The 20768-nt window shown below is 42.1% G+C and overlaps 1 protein-coding gene across 4 annotated transcripts in view; it reads right to left on the minus strand.

The window, feature by feature from the left end:
• The window catches only part of ADAMTSL3 (ADAMTS like 3), a 697881-nt gene that overhangs the window by 329837 nt on the left and 347276 nt on the right, over positions 1-20768 (minus strand). For all 4 annotated transcript variants that reach the window (XR_011030288.1, XM_068275326.1, XM_068275327.1 and 1 more), the window contains exons 4-5: positions 13556-13683; positions 2376-2421 (exon numbers count right to left, since the gene is read on the minus strand). Coding sequence is in view for 3 of the 4 variants with exons in the window: in XM_068275326.1 (XP_068131427.1) it covers positions 2376-2421; positions 13556-13683 (174 nt within the window). In the remaining variant the exon portion in view is untranslated. The remainder of the gene's footprint in view (positions 1-2375; positions 2422-13555; positions 13684-20768) is intronic.

Below are 20768 nucleotides of genomic sequence, written 5' to 3' on the forward strand. Positions count from 1 at the left end.
TAATTGTCCTCTAATGAAGCTTCCAGTAGTTATGGGAGTGAAACATGTCAGGCTAGGTGGAGGGTGGTATGTCCCAGCACCATCTGCACCTTCCAGCGCCCCCCTGTGGCCCCCGCACTGCTCAGCCAGCTGCACTGCTTAGATCAGTCAAAACCAGCCTTATCAGCCGGCCAACAGACTGTACACACAAGGAAACTGTCGTCAGAACGTCCGCCCCGCCGGCGGGTCTGATGACTGGTAGCATGTGTTAGTCCAATGTGTGTACGCACCTTTAAAGTTAGGAGTCGGTGGGTGGTCTTTTAAGGTTAGGCATCGGTGGTGGCAGGGGTTGTCTTTTAAGGCTAGGCACCACTGGTGGATTTTTTAAGTTTAGGCATTTGTGGGTGGGAGCGGTCGGTTCGAGCTAGGCATCGCAGGGTGCGGGTGGTTAGGTAGCAATTGTATCTCCTAAAAAAATACTTTTTTAGATATCCCACAAATTTATATTTAAATCTTGTTCATTGAGTATCAGTATCAAGTATGCAAGAGATCAAATTTATGAATTACTGACCCTTTGTATCTCTTTTCTGCTCTCAGAAGCCATTTACTGACAGGAAAGTTTTTTATGCCTGTAATTACTTAACAGTGAGGGCTATGCTATAGTCTGACCCAAGCCGACCCGATCCAGACCCGGGCAGAAACTGTCACTTGCATACCTGATTTTCAACTCTTTCAGACAGGGAAAGAAAAAAAGGAACACAGCCTAGTTATGTGTGTGTTTTTCCAGGTGCTCTTTTTGCATGTAAAGTGTGTGACACAGAATTTACTGCACCCAAGATCTTTGTGATAGTCAGAAAAGTACTATAGCAAGGGAATAAAGATAGCATATATCTATATTTCTCTCACTGCAGGTTTACTTCAAACTGGACCATGCAATCTAAAGGGGCCCATACACCTAACGATTTTCCCACTGATATACAGCAGATTCAATCACTGTGATCGAATCTGCTGTGAAATCGTTGCGCAACTGCTGACCGAACGATCGATTTCAGTCCGTAATCGGCCGTTCCCAGTGAACCGTCCATGCGGAAAATTTCGCTCCATCGGGAGTGTGGGTCGGGAGTGCGTCGATAGCGGCGTTCAAATGTCCGACGACCAACACCAGCGCCAATACATTACCTGATCCAGCCGGCGCGTATCCCCGCTGTCACCGCTGCTCCTTCTCCGCTGGGCTCAGACAGGCTTCACTTCTTCCTGTCCAGACAGGAAGTTTAAACAGTAGAGCACCCTCTACTATTTAAACTTCCCCAGACAGGAAATACAGTGAAGCTGCAGCCCTGGAGCCCAGAGTGGAGAAGAAGACAGTGGAGACAGGGGGACTCGCGCCGGCCGGATCAGGTAATGTATGCAGGGGGGGGGGGGGGGGGGGGGGGGCGGCAGCTCCACAGATGGTGAATTGATTTAATGCTGAAATCGATTCACAATCTGTTTGCAGTGAAGGCAACCATACGATCCATCTCTGATCAGATTTGATCAGAGAGGGATCTATCTGTTGGTCGATCTGATGGCAAATTGCCCAGTGTATGGCCACCTTAACAAGGAGAAACTACAGATAAACATCAGTTGACTGCTGACCAGAAAATCTTGTGATGTTTATCAATAGTTGTTTCATGCCTTCAGCACTCAGTTCTGCTTCTGAAAGCACCAACCAAGTTTCACAGACACAAAAAGACACAAAAGAATTACTCTGATAGTTCTCCTAACCTGATGCCCTAGGCGTTGGCTCATCATAGTCTGGGGTAAGCATGACGCTAGTATTTATGTCTGCTTCTTTAATGCTGTTCTAACATATGGCTTTAATACTGCACCTGTGTTAAACCAGATGCTTCCTGTTTGATGCAGATTTCGTCCACAGGAGGCCAGTGTTGTGTTATAATAAATGGAAAAGGCATTTATTTCTTTCTCATTGCAAAAACAGAAGGACGTTTTTAATGTGAGTGTAATAAATTACTAACACAGAGCTTTCTAAAATTCTCGCAAAGATATTCCTTCACGTTTAATGGACAAAAAATGCCCCACTTTTTGTGAGCAATGCAAGTATAAACATTGGCTGCTTCCAGATACGAATAGTGTTTTGTAAATCCTCTGCAAAGTGCAACTTCCTTGCGAGATGTTACACACATAAAACATTGTGAATTGCGGTTTGGCAGGAAGACTCCGATGAGGAAAGACAGCACTGGAAGCGGGAGTTCAAAGCCCTGAGATGTCAATTATTACTTCTAATGAAGCAGAGGAAGGAGCAGGACAGGAAAACAGACAAGGACTTGCATGGGCTTTACACTCTGGAACTTGGAGACAATGGAGGAAAGGAAATTAATAGTGGCTTTCCAACTTACATTATTGCTGCATGTTCTGTAACGAATATTTCGGCCTTCACAGCTCCTAAAATGAAACACAAGGGACACATGACTCGGAAAACATAAAAGCATACTGTATTATGTATATGTAAAATGGAAACCTTGGTTAAAAGAAAAAAAGTATAAATTTTGGAAAAGATGAGAAATTATAAAACCATTTACTCCATATGAATTATCCTTGAAGAGAATTCATGGAGGAGTATGTGATGCCTTAGGTCAGGTGACTGATTTGCAATTTCTGAATGGCTAGAATGGCTGCCAGGCAATCGGTATTGATTAAGAGGGAATAAATATAGCAGCCTCCATATGTCTCTCACCTCAGATTCCTTTTAAAGAGATGGCAAAAATGCAGATCATGTCCCCTTGTCCAACCTTTCTTTGTAAGTTAAAGGGATACTTAAGTGAAGGGGAAAGCCCCAGGTGAGTTAAACGAATTTTCCCCCTTTACTTAACCACTTCCTGACCGCCGTATAGACAATTGGCGGCCGGGAAGTGGACCCCGCAAGGACCGCCGTATTGACAAATGGCGGCGGTCCTTGTAAGGGCATGGGCGGCGCGATCGCGTCATTCGTGACACGATCGGCCGCCGGCACCTGACTCCGCCCCCCTTGCGCTGTAACCCGCCGGCCGTTCGGAAGCGCCGGCGGGTTGCTAGCACCCGGATCGCCGCATACAAAGTGTATAATACACTTTGTAATGTTTACAAAGTGTATTATACAGGTTGCCTCCTGCCCTGGTGGTCCCAATGTCCGAGGGACCACCAGGGCAGGCTGCAGCCACCCTATGTCGCACTCAAGCACACTGATTTCCCCCCCCCTGCCCCAGATCGCCCACAGCACCCCTCAGACCCCCCCTGCCCACCCCCCAGACCCCTGTTTGCACCCAATCACCCCCCTAATCACCCATCAATCACTCCCTGTCACTATCTGTCAACGCTATTTTTTTACCCCCTCCCCCTGCCCCCTCCTGATCACCCCCCCACCCCTCAGATTCTCCCCAGACCCCCCCCCCCCCCCTGTGTACTGTATGCATCTATCCCCCTGATTACCTGTCAATCACCCATCAATCACCCATCAATCACCCCCTGTCACTGCCACCCATCAATCAGCCCCTAACCTGCCCCTTGCGGGCAATATGATCACCCACCCACACCAATAGATCGCCCGCAGATCCGACATCCGATCACCTCCCAAGTGCAGTGTTTACATCTGTTCTCTACCCTAAACACCCACTAATTACCCATCAATCACCCATCAATCACCCCCTATCACCACCTGTCACTGTTACCCATCAGATCAGACCCTAATCTGCCCCTTGCAGGCACCCAATCGCCCGCCTACACGCTCAGATTGCCCTCAGACCCCCCCTTATCAATTCGCCAGTGCAATATTTACTTCTGTTCCCTGTAATAACCCACTGATCACCTGTCAATCACCTATCAATCACCCATCAATCACCCCCTGTCACTGCCACCCATCAATCACCCCCTGTCACTGCCACCCATCAATCAGCCCCTAACCTGCCCCTTGCGGGCAATCTGATCACCCACCCACACCAATAGATCGCCCGCAGATCCGACGTCAGATCACCTCCCAAGTGCAGTGTTTACATCTGTTCTCTACCCTAAACACCCACGAATTACCCATCAATCACCCCCTGTCACTGCTACCTATCAGATTAGACCCCTATCTGCCCCTAGGGCACTCAATCACCCGCCCACACCCTCAGACCCCAGCCCTGATCACCTTGCCAGTGCATTGCTTGCATCTATTCCCCCCTCTAATCACACCTTGAGACACCCATCAATCACCTCCTGTCACCCCCTAGCACACCTACCCATCAGATCAGGCCCTAATTTGCCCCGTGTGGGCTCCTGATCACTCGGCCAAACCCTCAGGTCCCCCTCAGACCCCCTTCCGATCACCTCCCCAGTGCATTGATTGCATCTATTTTCCCCTCTAACCACCCCCTGAGACACCCATCAATCACCTCCTGTCACCCCCCTAGCACTCCTATCCATCAGATCAGGCCCAATACAACCTGTCATCTAAAAGGCCACCCTGCTTATAACCGGTTCCACAAAATTCGCCCCCTCATAGACCACCTGTCATCAAAATTTGCAGATGCTTATACCCCTGAACAGCCATTTTGAGACATTTGGTTTCCAGACTACTCACGGTTTTGGGCCCGTAAAATGCCAGGGCGGTATAGGAACCCCACAAGTGACCCCATTTAAAAAAAGACACCCCAAGGTATTCTCTTAGGTGTATGACGAGTTCATAGAAGATTTTATTTTTTGTCAAAAGTTAGCGGAAATTGATTTTTATTGTTTTTTTTTTTCACAAAGTGTCATTTTTCACTAACTTTTGACAAAAAATAAAATCTTCTATGAACTCACCATACTCCTAACAAAATACCTTTCGGTGTCTTCTTTCTAGAATGGGGTCATTTGTGGGGTTCCAATACTGCCCTGGAATTTTAGGGGCCCTAAACCGTGAGGAGTAGTCTAGAAAACAAATGCCTCAAAATGACCTGTGAATAGGACGTTGGGCCCCTTAGCGCACCTAGGCTGCAAAAAAGTGTCACACATGTGGTACCGCTGTACTCAGGGAAAGTAGTATAATGTTTTTTGGGGTGTATTTTTACACATACCCATGCTGGGTGGGAGAAATATCTCTGTAAATGGACAATTGTGTGTAAAAAAAATGAAACAATTGTCATTTACAGAGATATTTCTCCCACCCAGCATGGGTATGTGTAAAAATACACCCCAAAACACATTATACTACTTCTACTGAGTACGGCAATACCACATGTGTGGCACTTTTTTGCAGCCTAACTGCGCTAACCACATGTTTGGCACTTTTTTACACCCTAAGTACCGTTAGGAATATGGTGAGTTCATAGAATATTTTTTTTTTTGTCACAAGTTAGCGGAAAATGACACTTTGTGAAAAAAAACAATTAAAATCAATTTCCACTAACTTGTGACAAAAAAATAAAAACTTCTATGAACTCACCATACTCCTAATGGAATACCTTGGGGTGTCTTCTTTCTAAAATGGGGTCATTAGTGGGGTTCCTATACTGCCCTGGCATTTTAGGGGCCCTAAACCGTGAGGAGTAGTCTTGAAACAAAAACCTCTGTAAATGACAATCTTTTGATATTTTTACACACAATTGTCCATTTACAGAGTTATTTCTCCCACCCAGCATGGGTATGTGTAAAAATACACCCCAAAACACATTGTACTACTTCTCCCGAGTACGGCGATACCACATGTGTGGCACTTTTTTGCACCCTAACTGCGCTAAGGGGCCCAAAGTCCAATGAGTACCTTTAGGATTTCACAGGTCATTTTGAGAAATTTTGTTTCAACACTACTCCTTACGGTTTAGGGCCCTAAAATGCCAGGGCAGTATAGGAACCCCACAAATGACTCCATTTTAGAAAGAAGACAAAATTGATTTCTATTGGTTTTTTTCACAAAATGTCATTTTCCGCTAACTTGTGACAAAAAATAAAATCTTCTATGAACTCACCGTACTACTAACGGAATACCTTGGGGTGTCTTCTTTCTAAAATCGGGTCACTTGTGGGGTTCCTATACTGTCCTGGTATTTTAGGGGCCCTAAACCGTGAGGAGTAGTCTTGAAATCAAATTTCTCAAAATGACCTGTGAAATCCTAAAGGTACTCATTGGACTTTGGGCCCCTTAGCGCAGTTAGGGTGCAAAAAAGTGTCACACATGTGGTATCGCCGTACTCAGGAGAAGTAGTATAATGTGTTTTGGGGTGTATTTTTACACATACCCATGCTAAGTGGGAGAAATCTCTCTGTAAATGGACAATTGTGTGTAAAAAAATGAAAAAATTGTCATTTATAGAGATATTTCTCCCACCCAGCATCGGTATGTGTAAAAATACACCCCAAAACACATTATACTACTTCTACTGAGTACGGCAATACCACATGTGTGGCACTTTTTTGCAGCCTAACTGCGCTAAGGGGCCAATGAGCACCTTTAGGCTTTACAGGGGTGCTTACAAATTAGCACCCCCCAAAATGCGAGGACAGTAAACACACCCCACAAATGACCCCATTTTGGAAAGTAGACACTTCAAGGTATTCAGAGAGGGGCATGGTGAGTCCGTGGCAGATTTCATTTTTTTTTTTGTCGCAAGTTAGAAGAAATGGAATTTTTCCGCTTACTTGTGACAAAAAATAATATCTTCTATGAACTCACTATGCCTCTCAGTGAATACTTTAGGATGTCTTCTTTCCAAAATGGGGTCATTTGGGGCGTATTTATAATATCCTGGAATTTTAGCCCCTCATGAAACATGACAGTGGGTCAGAAAAGTAATAGATGCTTGAAAATGGGAAAATTCACTTTTTGCACCATAGTTTGTAAACGCTATAACTTTTACCCAAACCAATAAATATACACTGAATGGGGTTTTTTTTAATCAAAAACATGTTTGTCCACATTTTTCGTGCTGCATGTATACAGAAATTTTAAAATGTCAGCACAGAAAGTTAAAATTTTTTTGCCAAAATTCATGTCTTTTTTGATGAATATAATAAAAAGTAAAAATCGCAGCAGCAATCAAATAGCACCAAAAGAAAGCTTTATTAGTGACAAGAAAAGGAGCCAAAATTCATTTAGGTGGTAGGTTGTATGAGCAAGCAATAAACCGTGAAAGCTGCAGTGGTCTGAATGGAAAAAAAGTGCCTGGTCCTTAAGGGGGGTAAAGCCCACGGTCCTCAAGTGGTTAAGTATCCCTTTAAAATGTCCTTACCGCAGATTAATTTAGTTGCTCGTCTTTGTATCAGTTCTAGTACGTCAATGTCCTTTGCATAGTGTGGTACCCAAAACTGTATCTGGACCCTGAGATATACAAGCAGAGAGCGCATGGCGGCCAGAAAGAACAAAGAAGGCCCAACACAGCACTGGAACAGGTAAATATACTACTGCACTGCGCAACTCTTTAATGTGGCTTGGGTCTTAGGGAGGGTGCCTATGCTATTTTTGCCAGAAGGCGCTGTAGGGTCGAGTTATGCCCTTGAGCTCAACACATATTCACTCTCCAGTTTAGTCCCTATTTCACCAGCTTGCTGTCTGTAGTCAACAAGCAACAGTTCTTGTCTTGGTTCTGGGATGGACATATGGGTGTGACACAATAACCTAGGTTATTGAAACCAAGTACCAACAGGCTTAGAAAGGTTAAAGTGAACCAGAAATGAGAGGGATATGGGGGTTGCAATATTAATTTCCTTTTGAACTGTACAGGGCCAGGCCGAGGCAAGAGAGGCTCCAGCCTCTGGGCGCAGTGTAGGAGGGGGCGCACAACTCACTCAGCTATCATTTTTCTATTGTGTTTGAAGTAGAGAGAAATAAGAAAAGGGGATACATGGCAGTGACTGCAAGCCGGATAACTAAAGATTAAGGTGTTGGGGGGGGGGGGGTTAGGTGCCCTGGGGCACCACTTAGTCTAATAGCAATCAGTGTGTGATGGCTGGGGTGGGAGGGACGGAGGGGCGCACTTTGGTGTCTCAGCCTTGGGTGCTGGAGGACCTTGTCCAGGCTCTGGAACTACACCAGTTGCTTTGTAGTCCTGCTGATCACTTTGGCTGCAGTAGTGTCTGAGTGTCTGAGTCACGCACCTGACACAAGCATGCAGCTAATCCAGTCAGACTTCAGTCAGAAACACCTGATCTGCATGTTTTTTCAGGGTCTATTGATAAATGTATTAGAGGTCAAACAATTTGCATTGTTTAAAAGAAAATAAATATGTCAGCCTCCATATCCCTCTCACCTCAGGTTCACTTTAACGTAAGATTCAATAAATTTACTAGGAATGCTTAACACAAAACCAGTTCTAAATATTTTTGTCAGAGTCAGTTATAATATGCATCGAAAATGTCCCACCGGTTTCTTTCCGTAAACCTTTATTTGTAATAATGATTTCAGTCCTAGCGTTTCTGGCATTTTACTGTGTCTCATTCCAAAACCTTCATTTCAAGTGAATTACAACTGACTTGCCCAGAAAACAGTTATCTATTTACACAGAAGGGCGTACAGAAAAGTATGTTTTCATAGTATCGGTGCCCAACCGAACTACTGCCTAACCAAACTACTGATTGTTACCCTACCAGCTAAAGCAAAACACAATATTACAGCCATCTGGCCATACATTGGTTAAACATGCAGATTGATTACATTAAAGTGTTTTAGAGAGAACCATTGAAAAAAAAAAACAGGTGGTTGCGGGAAAACATAGAAATACGACTTTTTTCTTCTTTACATTCTAATATTTTATTAGTAATTTTGCGGCATTGACGCATTTGCGGCAAACAGCATATAAAAAATGCTTAAAGTGACAATGAAGTGCAAAAAAAACTTATGACATAATGATTTGTATGTGTAGTACTGATAATTAATAGATAATACTGATAATTAATAGAACATTTTTAGCAAAGTAAATAGTTTCCTATTTTAATTTTTAGATATATAGCTTTTTTTTTTTTTTTTAAATAACATTGCATAATTCTGTACAATTTGCAATTACAAGTCACACTCTGTATTTTAAACTATAACACAAGCAGAGCTAATGACCCTTTCAACTTTCCAGGAGTAAAAATGGTATCTAAATATGTCTCTGACAGTTTCTTTGATGTACAAATGCTCCATAAAGCAATGACCAAATTGGTTGTGGAGCTCAGAGAAGTGCTGCTAATGTTCTATTTCATAGATTACTACACATACAAATCATTATATCATACGTCACTTAGGGGCCAACAGTGGGAGATCTGACCCAATAGAAAGCTAGCTATCCAGTCTGCCCAAATCAGATTGAATATTACCAGATTAGATTTCAAGAAGTAAGAAATTTGTTCTATGTGGTAAACCCATAACATTCTGTCCAGCTGCACCCCATGGGGAGGGAGAAGACTTCCAGAGCCATATGCAATTCAAATTTTCACCAGAGTTTTCACCTAGGAGATAATGTTTCATTTTCAATTTAAAATAACTTTCCAGTACTTTTCAACTAAAAAAGCACCAAAAATAGGTGAAAAGGTACTATCAAAATTATTTTGAGTATTTTTTTTGCTTTCTGGTGGCTTTAATTGCATTTTATTGACAAGTTTAAAAATATCACCCAGGAGAAAACTGTAGAGAAAAAGTTAATTGCATATGGGCCCCAGTGTAACAATTAAACACATAGGGCCATATGCAATTCACTTTTTCACCTAACTTTTCTCCCAGGAGATAATTTTTCATTTTTTATTTAAAATAATTTTTCAGCACTTTTCAACTAAAAAAGTACTAAAAAGTTGGTGAAATAGTTCTATCAAAATTATTTTAAATATGTTCTTGCTTTCTGGTGGCTTAAAAGGCATTTTATTTACAAGTTTAAAAATACCACCTTGGAGAAAACTCAGGTGAGTTGGCCCATATGTAATTCACTTTTTCTCCTAAGTTTTCTCCTTGGTGTTAATTTTTCATCTTCTCCTTAAAATATTTTTTTTTTGCATTTTGCAATTGAAAAAGTATTAAAAGTGGTAGAAAAAGTACTATTAAAATAATTTTGTGTATTTTCTTGCTTGCTTGCTGGGGGTATAAAGGGCATTTTATTTACAAGGTGTCAAAATATCAACTTGAAGAAAACGAAGGAGATAAAGTGAATTGCATATGGCCCCTAGTAGCTACACAGAAAAAAGTAAGATAGGATATTTTGGCAATTCACTTTTGTAATGTTGCGCAGCATGGCTTTGGCACATTGCACTACTTTCAGCTCTATGTGAGGCAAGCCCCATATATAGGTATACTATCTATCTATTTTAATTAATGGCTATTTCATAATTCTTTTACAGATTTAGTTTTTTTCCATTCACGGTTATAAACAGAAAAATCAGGTGAGAGTGTATACGTGAAAAAGGAAGACTTTTTTTACGAGTAAACATATCTGAAAGTGAAGGACTGCTCTCAGCAGCGGTGGTATTGGGCAATGGATAAGGCATGACATTTATTTATTTTGTGCTGACAATTTTACTACAGCACTTTACAGAGTAAATGGTATGATTCACAATAGTAAGTAGCCATCACATCAGCTAATATAGCCAGTAGCCATCACATTAGCGGCAATTCATCAAAGGCTGTACAATAAAAAAAACAAGTCGGTAAAATACCACATTCGGTATTTTAGACTTTTTGCTAACTCATCAATATTTTCACAGGTGCAGGAGAAGGTTGGTAATTTACCGAAATACTATGCTTCAATTCACAAAAACCTGTTCGGTAACAATAGAAGAGTGTGGAGCTGTCTTTGTGTTATTACAAGCTGTTCTGTGTAGTGAGGGCATTACAATAGTAAGAGGCATCCCGACATCCCTTTAGAATGCACGTTTATTATACTGCCTCTGCTCACTCTGAATCTGTCTATAAGTGTTTAGCAATTTAATTAATTGCCACAGTTTAGATGAACTTCAAGAGACATTATACATGCCATGCTTAGCTGATTTCCCCACTAGCTCCTCTGCATCTTCAAACAGGAATGTAAGGGCTGAACGACCGCTAGGAAAACCAATTTTGTTCTGATTTCTCTGCTGGCTGCCTGGGGGTAGAAAAGCTGGACCCTCTGGAGAAGGTATTGCGTCCTATCACAAGGACTTGCAGGAGACAGAGGCTGTTCCTATTTGCTCTCTGCTCCTGTCAATCATTGGGATATGCACACAGAAGGCATTTGAAGCTGTTTTTTGACAGATAAGAGCTGCCGGTAATCAGAGAACATGTTCCTGGGCTTTACCACATGCACTGATCCTTATGAATTGACATTTGCTGACATGCGTTGGAGGTGTTTACCGCACAAGCCGGTAATTTACCTCACTGCTCTGTAATTTCAGCTTGCCATGCGGTAACAGCCTTGATGAATTGACATTTTACTAAATGCTCCATAAACTCAGCTGTTTTCAGCATTAACAAATGCGTTATCAGGCTCGGCCATACTCGGTGCAGTTGGTAACTCCCAAATCTATGCAGATGTCCAGGATTTGATGCAAGTGATGTTTATTTACAGTGAAAGGTACATGCAATGTTCAAAGCAGGATTTCCAGGACATAATGCAGGAACAGGTTTTGCAACACGAGTTCAATAACAATATGCAGGAATATTACTCAGAGACTGGCAAACGGATACCAGTCCAGGAACAGATATGCAGGTTGCACCAGGAACAAGCATGCAGGTAATCAAGGAGCAGGTATACAGGTTAAATAGGAACACGCATTCATGCAAGGAATCCAGGTACTCAGGACATTAACAGGAACACAGGCTAGGAATCCAAACACTCGGAACAGGAACAAGGATACAGGAACTCATGACATGACACTAGATACATGAATCAGCTATCAGGGAAAGCTGAAGTCTAACTGCCCTGAGCTAGGCTTAGACAATGCAATGCACCAGCAAAGCCTGCTGGGAACTCAGGATGCTAAATGCTTCCACTAATTAAGCAGTTACCCTGCAGATGATGGAACACTCCCATGCATATGCAAATAGATACAGCCCTGCTGCTAGCTGATGTCTACAGCCGCAGAGAGCCCTGACACATGCATATGCAAAAGGGATGAAATTCATTGCTAGCTTATCGCTGCAATGACAGGCAGACCTGAGAATCCTTACATGCGGTAATGCTTGGAGAATTGACGCCATTCTTGAGTTCATTCTGAGAAGAGGCCAGACATCCTGACAGTATGATGTTGGATTGCAGGAAAAAAAATCAATGATAGTACAAGGGACCTCCATGTTAAAGCACAAAAAGGAGTCTAATACTAATAAAGGAGTCTAATATGAATACTAATAAAGCATTACATTTCCCGAGGTTATGAAGACATTCTGAACGACACGTATTTATCAGAATCAGATAGCGATGTCTTACTCACATGGCATGAATCTTCCAACAGAATATAGATTCAAAGCACACAGCTAAAAGCACCCAAGAATGGCTAAGAACAAAACATTGGGCTATTCTGTAGAGGCCTTTATATGAATCCTATGGAACATTTATGGAAAGAAGTGAAATATGAGGTCTGGAGAAGGCACCATTCAAACCTGACACAGGTAGAGCAGTATGGTCAGGAAGAATGGGTCAAGCTACAACTGACAGGAGCAGAAGTCTGAGCGACACAGGCCAGCGGGGGAGGACCCTTACTACACCTAGCATACTGGATGTGAGGTGCACATGTATGTACTTACAGTGTTGGTGATATCCACACTCTAATAAAGTACCCCTGTTTTTTGATATCCAAGTCCTTGGAACTAAATGCTCCTTGGAGACTCGTGATATAAAGAACAAATTTACACTGCCTCTGATGAAGTGGTCTGAGAGCTGCAAAACACACATTAAGCTTAAAGTGGTATGAAACTCAGCATTTCTTCTTTGCTCTAAAAGATTATTTACAGCATCAAAATTTACTACCACCCAAAAAAAAATGTGTAGCATAACAGCATTCAAACAGTTAAACACAGTACTTCAGTGGAAAGCTCCTTGCTTTCTGGCTGCATTGGAAGAGGTGATAACACCAGCAGCATGCTGAAACAGAACTGTACTGAGCGTAGAAGCAGACAGAGGTTAGAAATGATCGTTAGAAAGATTTTAATGTATAAATACAGCAGCTATGCAATACAATGCAATGGCAACTTTCAGAGCAGATAAACTGTACTTTGGGAACTTGTAATGTGTAACAGGCAATATTACTTGTGCAAAAAAGCAAATATTGTAACTAAATAGGTAATAAAAAGTAGGAAAACACATTTTTATTGAAAGTTGTGTTAGAATTGTATCCCAATTTAAGAAAAATATAGTTTGCAACTAGGAGCAAGATTGTTTTTAGAATGGAACTGTGAACATGGATATATTGAACTTGTATGTTTTAAACAAAAGAAGCAGAGGTTATTTTTTAACGAATATTACATATTCTTTTGTACGCACATGAAAGGAGACTGTGTCCAACTGAAACCTCCTTTTTGTATGTACTGTATATAGAGCAATACTGTATGGAGGGTGGACAGAGAACGTTTCTTCACATTTTTGTTGATATCGCTTGTATCACTTACTCTATGTATGCACATAGATGTACGTCAAAGTAAAATATTTACCTCCCATTCAAACATCTTCTTAAAGAGTAAGAAGCGCCTCCCCCACAGGTACGAGAGCAGTCACTCCAGCTTCCCCAGGCATCCCAGCCAACATCTTTATCGTTGTCCGATCGGGTAATTCTTGATGTCTGTGAGGAAAAAAACACATTTCGTTTTGATACTTTCCATGACTATTTTCATGAATTTCTCTGCTGAGTTCTAACTGTGCCTAAACTGGCTTTATACGGATTCTCTTGTGCAACCTTTAGAGAAAATAAACTACAACTTTCTCAGTGAAAGGCCAACAGCAGTCAGGCACCAGTGGAAGAATTACAAAGAAAAGATAAAGATTGGCCAAATGTGGTTATTTCTTCTTCTCAGCTTTGATAGCTAAGGAGGAGGCATTGCTCTCCTCTCATAATTCAGTAGCAGCTATCTTATTCTGCTCTGTGTAAATCTGGACTGTCATTGTACTGTATCAATCCAATTTCAGTGTATCTATAATGATAATTTCCAAGCTTTCCGTTGTGTGTATGTGTGTCATTCCTTCCCCAAAACACCCCCTCTGCTCTGATTGGCTGCGAGGCTGTGTCTGTCTTCCTAGCACTCACCCTGCTGTGATTGGCTGCAGCGCTGATTGGATGGCATGCAGGCACAGAGGGCTTGGATGCACAGCAAATTTGCCCGCACTGCAAAAAGGCGCGCACAACGATGTGAGAGAGGAGCGTAGCTCACCACCAGCTAGTAGAGTAATACGATTTAGGCCTCTTGCACACTGCATGCATTTCAGATTCCGATTCCGCTTTTTATTCTGTTTTTACATCCGATTCCGATTCAGATTTTTAATCTTAACTGCATGCTGCGTTTTTTGATCCGTTTTTCTGTTGAATGTATTCAAGGAAAATCGGAAACGGAATCGGAATCGGAATCGGAAACGGAAAACGGATTTGCAGTGTGCAGGGAGCCTAATACTGCAAATTCTGTTTTAGTACATTATTATTTTCACTTTTAAGGCCAAAGATCTCCTGCCTATTGTTATACTTACACTTCAGTTATAATTATAGCATAATCACATGGAAATCCCACTGATGAGTGCTTTATAGCCCAGAAAAAGCACGGACACAGCGAACATGTATATGTATTTAGTTGGAAATTATTAAGTGGCCTAATTATTGCTAATTGTGGTGGTTAGTGTTTATTTAGGCAGCAAGGCCTTCCTCTCAGTGCCCAGAACTGCCTGTATCATGCACGACCCAGCCAGCCATCTCGTGAGAGAACTCAGAATTTCTTGCTAGGCCGTCACCAGCTGACAAGAACCAGATTGCCCTAAACAGTATGAAATTAATGATTTATTGTTCACAAGTATTTCATGAAATGTATGGTTTCAACTAAATAGCATGCTGTGAAAGAGAGCAGACACTTTTCTGAAAACTCAGTGCAATAATTGCTGTTTTATGTTGCACAAGTACATGTGGTTTATTACAGAACAAATTTACTTCATTAATTACAAAACTATGGAGAATTTCAATGTGACCTCTTGCTAAAATAATGGTAGGTGCAAGTAGTCAATAATCTCACTAACTGCTGGCAGCGACCGGTTGCTGGTGCTGAAAACCAGTTGCTTTTACTCAGAACTCTATTAGCATATCCTGAAGTCTAGTTGCAGGTATTAGTCACCATGTCTCAACCACTGTCGCAGAGTCGCCTCTAATGCTGGTCCTCTGATGGAAATGCTTCCTGATTTTTTTGCCTGGAACAAATTTGCTAATGAAATGTTTCATTTATCAATCAGATGATATAAAAAAGTGCTAACAGCCTTTAAAAAGATTCTTATGGCAGCCTATGAGATTTCTTTGTTTTATTTGCCTATAGAAAGGAAAATGGTAACATCTAATTGGTTGTCTACGGGCTGCTATGGCAACAATTTATGTTCTCAGTTTCTTTTTTCACACTTTTATAAATGAAGACTATGCAAGTGGTAACACTTTCCTCCTCTGCATATTGTTCCAACTCAGTGAAGCCAAAAGCATCAAATCAACAGGATCAGCATTATAGTATGACAACTATACTTTTCAGAAGCAGTCGATCAAAGGTCGAAGCAGGATAAAAAGGCGCATGAGCCCTTTCAGAAAAAACGGAGCCGCCATAAGCGCCTTGCAATGCTGCTATTTGCATTTCCACAATCCTCGGGGACCGGGATTATATTGGGATTACCTTGCCCGGGATTACCTTGTTTGCCACACATTGCGACTTTATGGATGGAGGATGGAGAAAGGTTTAGGGGGGGGGGGGGTTAGGGTTAGGCACCACCTGTGGGGTTTAGAGTTAGGCACCACCAGGGAGGTTCTTAAGGCTAGGCACCACTGGGGGGCTTAGGGTTAAGCACCACCAGGAGGGTTTTAGGCTTAGAAGCCACCAGGGGAGTCTTACGGTTAGAAACCACCGAGGGGGGGGGGGGTTCTTAGGGATCTTGCAGTCTGGACGCAAGACTGCAAGATCCTCTGATAACGCAAGACTGCGAAACCGGTCAGGAAAGAGACAGGCGGCTCCTTTTATACTGTCTTGCTGGTTGTGGACCAGCATACAACCGCAAAATTTATCTGGAGTTCCCGGTGCTTGGGCCCCGTATGTAAGTTTTACTGACTTTAAATTTCCTTTTATGACCATATTCTATGTCTTACCAATAAACGGGTTACACTTAGATAGATCTGCCGTGTATTTGCATGTTTTGTTGATCTTGGCCTTCCGGATGGTATGCATGAACTGAAATAAGGGTTGCTGGAAGCTGGATCTTGGGCATTTCTTGGTCCCTTTTACCACTGAATGCGAGACATACAACCTTAGTACAATCAATTGCCAATTCGACTGATTATGGGCTGAAATTGGTTGAATGTATCGATCGGACATGCTGCGAAAACTTGAACTGAAAAGTTTAAAGGTTTATTATTTTTTGTTAGCAGCTGAGTGAACCGGGTTGTATCTCACACTGAAATGGCTGATATTTAAACTTCAGAGATCAAAATAAACCGCTGAAATTAAATATAGGAATATGTGCAAGGCCACATTCATATTTTTTCCACCCCATGCCAACTTTCAACAGTGCTCCTCTCATTCCATGTGCAGCCTACTCTTCGATATCTACCATCCATGTACTGCAGTCTCTTTCTTTCATGTACAGCTCCCTTGAGCAGCATCTCTCCTCTTCTATATGTTAATCCCCATATGAAGACTCCCTTTTCCATTTCCAGGCTTCTCTTCCATATGTAGGAACCGCTTGTCCATGTCAACCCACCGCTCCTGGGCAGCAGTCGCCCAAGACCCCGGCCTTTGTGGTCTTTCAAGAAATCCTGCCTTGAATATGAGACTGCGAGGAGGTTCTACATTCTATTGCTGCTACAGGTACAATTAAATATGTCATACGTTTATTTTAGCTTAGGATTACTTTATTAAGTTACTTTAATAGTCTTGCAAGGAGGTTTTCTTATACAAGACATGTAATATTTTTTTAAATCCGACTACTCAATAATAACTAACTAGGGAGCAATTTGAGTTAAACAGCTGCTGAATTCCCCTTACAAATATAGAAAAGAGAAGTTATACACCAGATAGTTTAGTTAGAAAATATGAATTCCAATAGTTTCAATAATGTTTGCAATAAAGGGTAAAAGTATTTGTCATGATGTCAAATGTCCATTCCTTAAACGCATATTTTCACTGAGACACTCGCATTTTTCAAAGATTTCCTTAAAAGCTTAAAAAAAACATAAAACTGGGGTTTGAAGGGAAGCGTATTTCCCTTGCCAATCTGCGCACTAATCCAAGTGGTATTTGAAGCATCACAATGTGTTTTTATTGGCATGCTGGTTTTATTTTTGGTATTTTGTGTTCTGTGAAGAAATCATATGTGTTCTGATTCCTCCCAATTGAATCAGCTGACGTTTAACCCTGCTGCCTCTTGGGGTTTTTAGCAATACTTTTCACTGCAATTTAGAATAAGCCTGGTAAATAGGTGGGATAATTTAGTCCAAGGACAAATTGTTTTTAAGCTTACAAGTGCTCAAGTCCTTGAATCAACATTGACAGAACTCTTCTGCGACCTTGTGATCAGTGTCAAGCTAATGCAGGACAATTCATGAAAAAATAATAGAATCTGTTAGCTTGTGGATCTGTGAATAAATACAGCATCTAATAGTGTGTGTGTCTGTGTGTGTGCATATTTATGTACTGTATAACATATATGCAATACATATTGTGATATTCTGGGGGTTTTAGCTCATTGGTAGAGTAGGTCAGCAGCATCAAGGGTCGCAACATACCAGACAGTGAGTCTTCTTAGGGTAAAAATAAAACAATACAGCTTTATTGTCAGTCACAACAATGTCCAGAAACAGCAACAAAAATAAACCACTCTTGGTGTTCAGTGATCACACTGTAGGCGCAGCACAAATTATACAACCTTCTGCAGCCACACTGGCTTGTGAGTGGCACCCTGCCACAGTCCTAATGGCAGTCTTGGGCCACTCACCTATCCAGGCTTCTCCTGGATACTCTGTACTGGAGTCCAACTCCCCTCCAACACCTCACACAGCTTCTCTTGCTTCAGTAGGCCTGGCAGCCTCCCTGCTTCCAGACTCCTAGGAGCCTCCTTGCTCCAACACAGCCCACTGCACACTGGGTGATGCAGCTTTTTATGCAAATAACACAGGTGAGTTCATTAACCCCCTCTCTGCCAGACTCAGGCCTGGACCTGGAGGAGTGGCGTGTAAGGCCCACCCTTCTCCCAATACACGCCAGTCCTGGATCCCATATTAATCTACAAGATAGCATTGTTGCAAACATGTAACAACTGACACCATCCAAAACCTTCTCCTTCAAATCCAGACCAGAACCAAGCAGACATCTGCTCTGACCATCACAATATATAAAGTATTATGGCGATACACAAGGACCGGAAGAAAACAGTGTTGATGTTTGTAGCAATGCTGCCAAGTGACAGTCAACTACATCAGGAAGAAGAGTGCAGGATGGGTCCAAGGACCTGAAAGAAGAACCAGTGAGGATGTGGTAGGACATCCTAAGCTGGGACAATGACTCCAATGGACAGTGGTGTAACTGAGGAGCTTGGGGCCCCAGTGTGAGTTTTACACAGGGCTCCAGGCACTCTAATGATATGGAGCACCAAATCCTATCATGGACAGCTGCAGTGTCAGAGAGGTGTAATCAGAGTAAGGAAACAACTAGTTAAGGATTACTTCTATGCAATGCACATACAGAGGTGATCATTACCAGCATAGCATCAATGAAAAGATAATAAGATGGATGACGGAATTTGCCCCTAATGAACCTCTGGACCAGAGGTGCCGGTGCGGTTGCAAGCTCTGCATCTCCAATTGCTCTGCCATTGCCATTGAAGCCAACACAGAGCTCTGAGTCCAGAATAGTGCAGTGCTAGGCGACAGGTAAGATACTGTGCAGACCTCTGGTAGAGTGGCAGAGGCTGAGCAAGAAACATCACTCATAGGGATGAGCATGCATTTCCTTTTCATATCATTTCTTTGAAACTGAAAAGTGTCACTTGTTCCCTCAGTGAGAGAGGGGATAGCTTCTTGAAGCAGATAATATAAATACTGGTAATGTATTTAGATTAATTCAGTCTATACTCATTTCTATTGCATCCTATACTTACCTATACTATGTGCATGCCATATCGGCAGCCAGTGTTCAGATGTGTGTGGCTAAACATTCTGACCATCATGTTATTCTCAACCTGACTAACCAATCAGTTTCTGAACTCTATGGTGAACATCCTGACCCTCCCCCTCTGTGTTTCTAGTGGCTGATCATCAGCTTATATGATCTTCCTAAAGCTATGTACATACACAGGTTGGGATGATAAAGACCAGCTTGGCTGAGAATCTTGAAAGAAACCAGCGCATGTTCAGTGGCCGCCCAACGTCTGCTAAACGTCCGACATGCTGGATCTTTAGTGATCCCAACGCCCAAGCACCGCCTGATGCATTCTCATCACTGCCTCAACAACGGGCTCTGTCACTTGCAGCTACAGTTGTTCCTCTGCCTTCCCCCATAGCAACAGACAGACGCATCAGTACAGCATCGGCACTGCACTGTCACCCAAGGAGTCATGTACCTATCCCTACCAGGTGAAATAAATACTTCCATGTGTTGAAGCTTAAGACGTAAAGCAGCCAGACTGATCAGTATCCCTGAAGAATACTATTTTTACTTTGTGAGGCCTGCTGTTATCCTCAATTTGGAGAAAATAAACTCTGAATCTTCTAACCACTAGAGGGTGCAGAGTAGGAAATGAGCACAGGAAAGCTTTTAGTATTACGGAGTTTTCCTCTACTCACTGTGGCTGCTAAGTGCCGGAAAATTATCCTTTTTTTAGCATGGATAAGACTCACATAAAGCTCAACTGCAGAGGGAAATCATTTAAAGATCATTTAGTCAGTGTTTGTCCATTGTAACTATCTCAACCTGATATACATTCTGAAATGTATCACTGGTGGTGACATCTTTAGTTCTGTCTGGTGATCTGTACAGAATGTTCGTTTACTGAGAGTTCTATGCACAGAGGGAGATATTGCTTGCTTGGCAGTTGGAAAAAAACGTTATTTCCCACAATGCAATGAGGTTCACAGACAGCAAACTGTCAGGACCATGGTCCTGGCATCACACTGTGGAAGGGGTTTCGCCACAATATCAGCCATATTGATACCCCTGATGATCTAATCGAGAAAAGGTAAAGATTTCTCATGGGAAATGGAGTAGCAGCTACTGATTAGGATATAATCCTGGGTTAAAGTTCCTCTCTAAGTGCCCGCATACTATACAGACTCTCAGGCTGGCTTATAGGAGGGCATTAAGATGGTCAGAGGAGTCAGATGACCAGATGGAAAAGGATCAGAACTATTTGCAGCCTTCATTCCCATAATGGGTGCAAAAAAGACAGTCAGTAACAACGCATGGAACGCATACTTACTTTTAGTTAGCATTGTATAAATAATAGTTAAAAATAATACAAGTTTTCTTTACACGTGTCATTAGCTAAAATGTAAAGTATAAAACAAAAGGTATAAGTTTGTTGTTTAAAAGGAACCCGAGGTGAGGGGGGTATGGAGAGTGCTATGTTTAGTTCCTTTTAAACAATTCCAGTTTCCTGCTGATATAAGTCAGTAGTGTCTGAATCACACACCTGAAACAAGCATCTGGC

Source organism: Hyperolius riggenbachi, chromosome 3 (assembly GCF_040937935.1).
Source record: "Hyperolius riggenbachi isolate aHypRig1 chromosome 3, aHypRig1.pri, whole genome shotgun sequence".
Lineage (NCBI taxonomy): Eukaryota > Metazoa > Chordata > Amphibia > Anura > Hyperoliidae > Hyperolius > Hyperolius riggenbachi.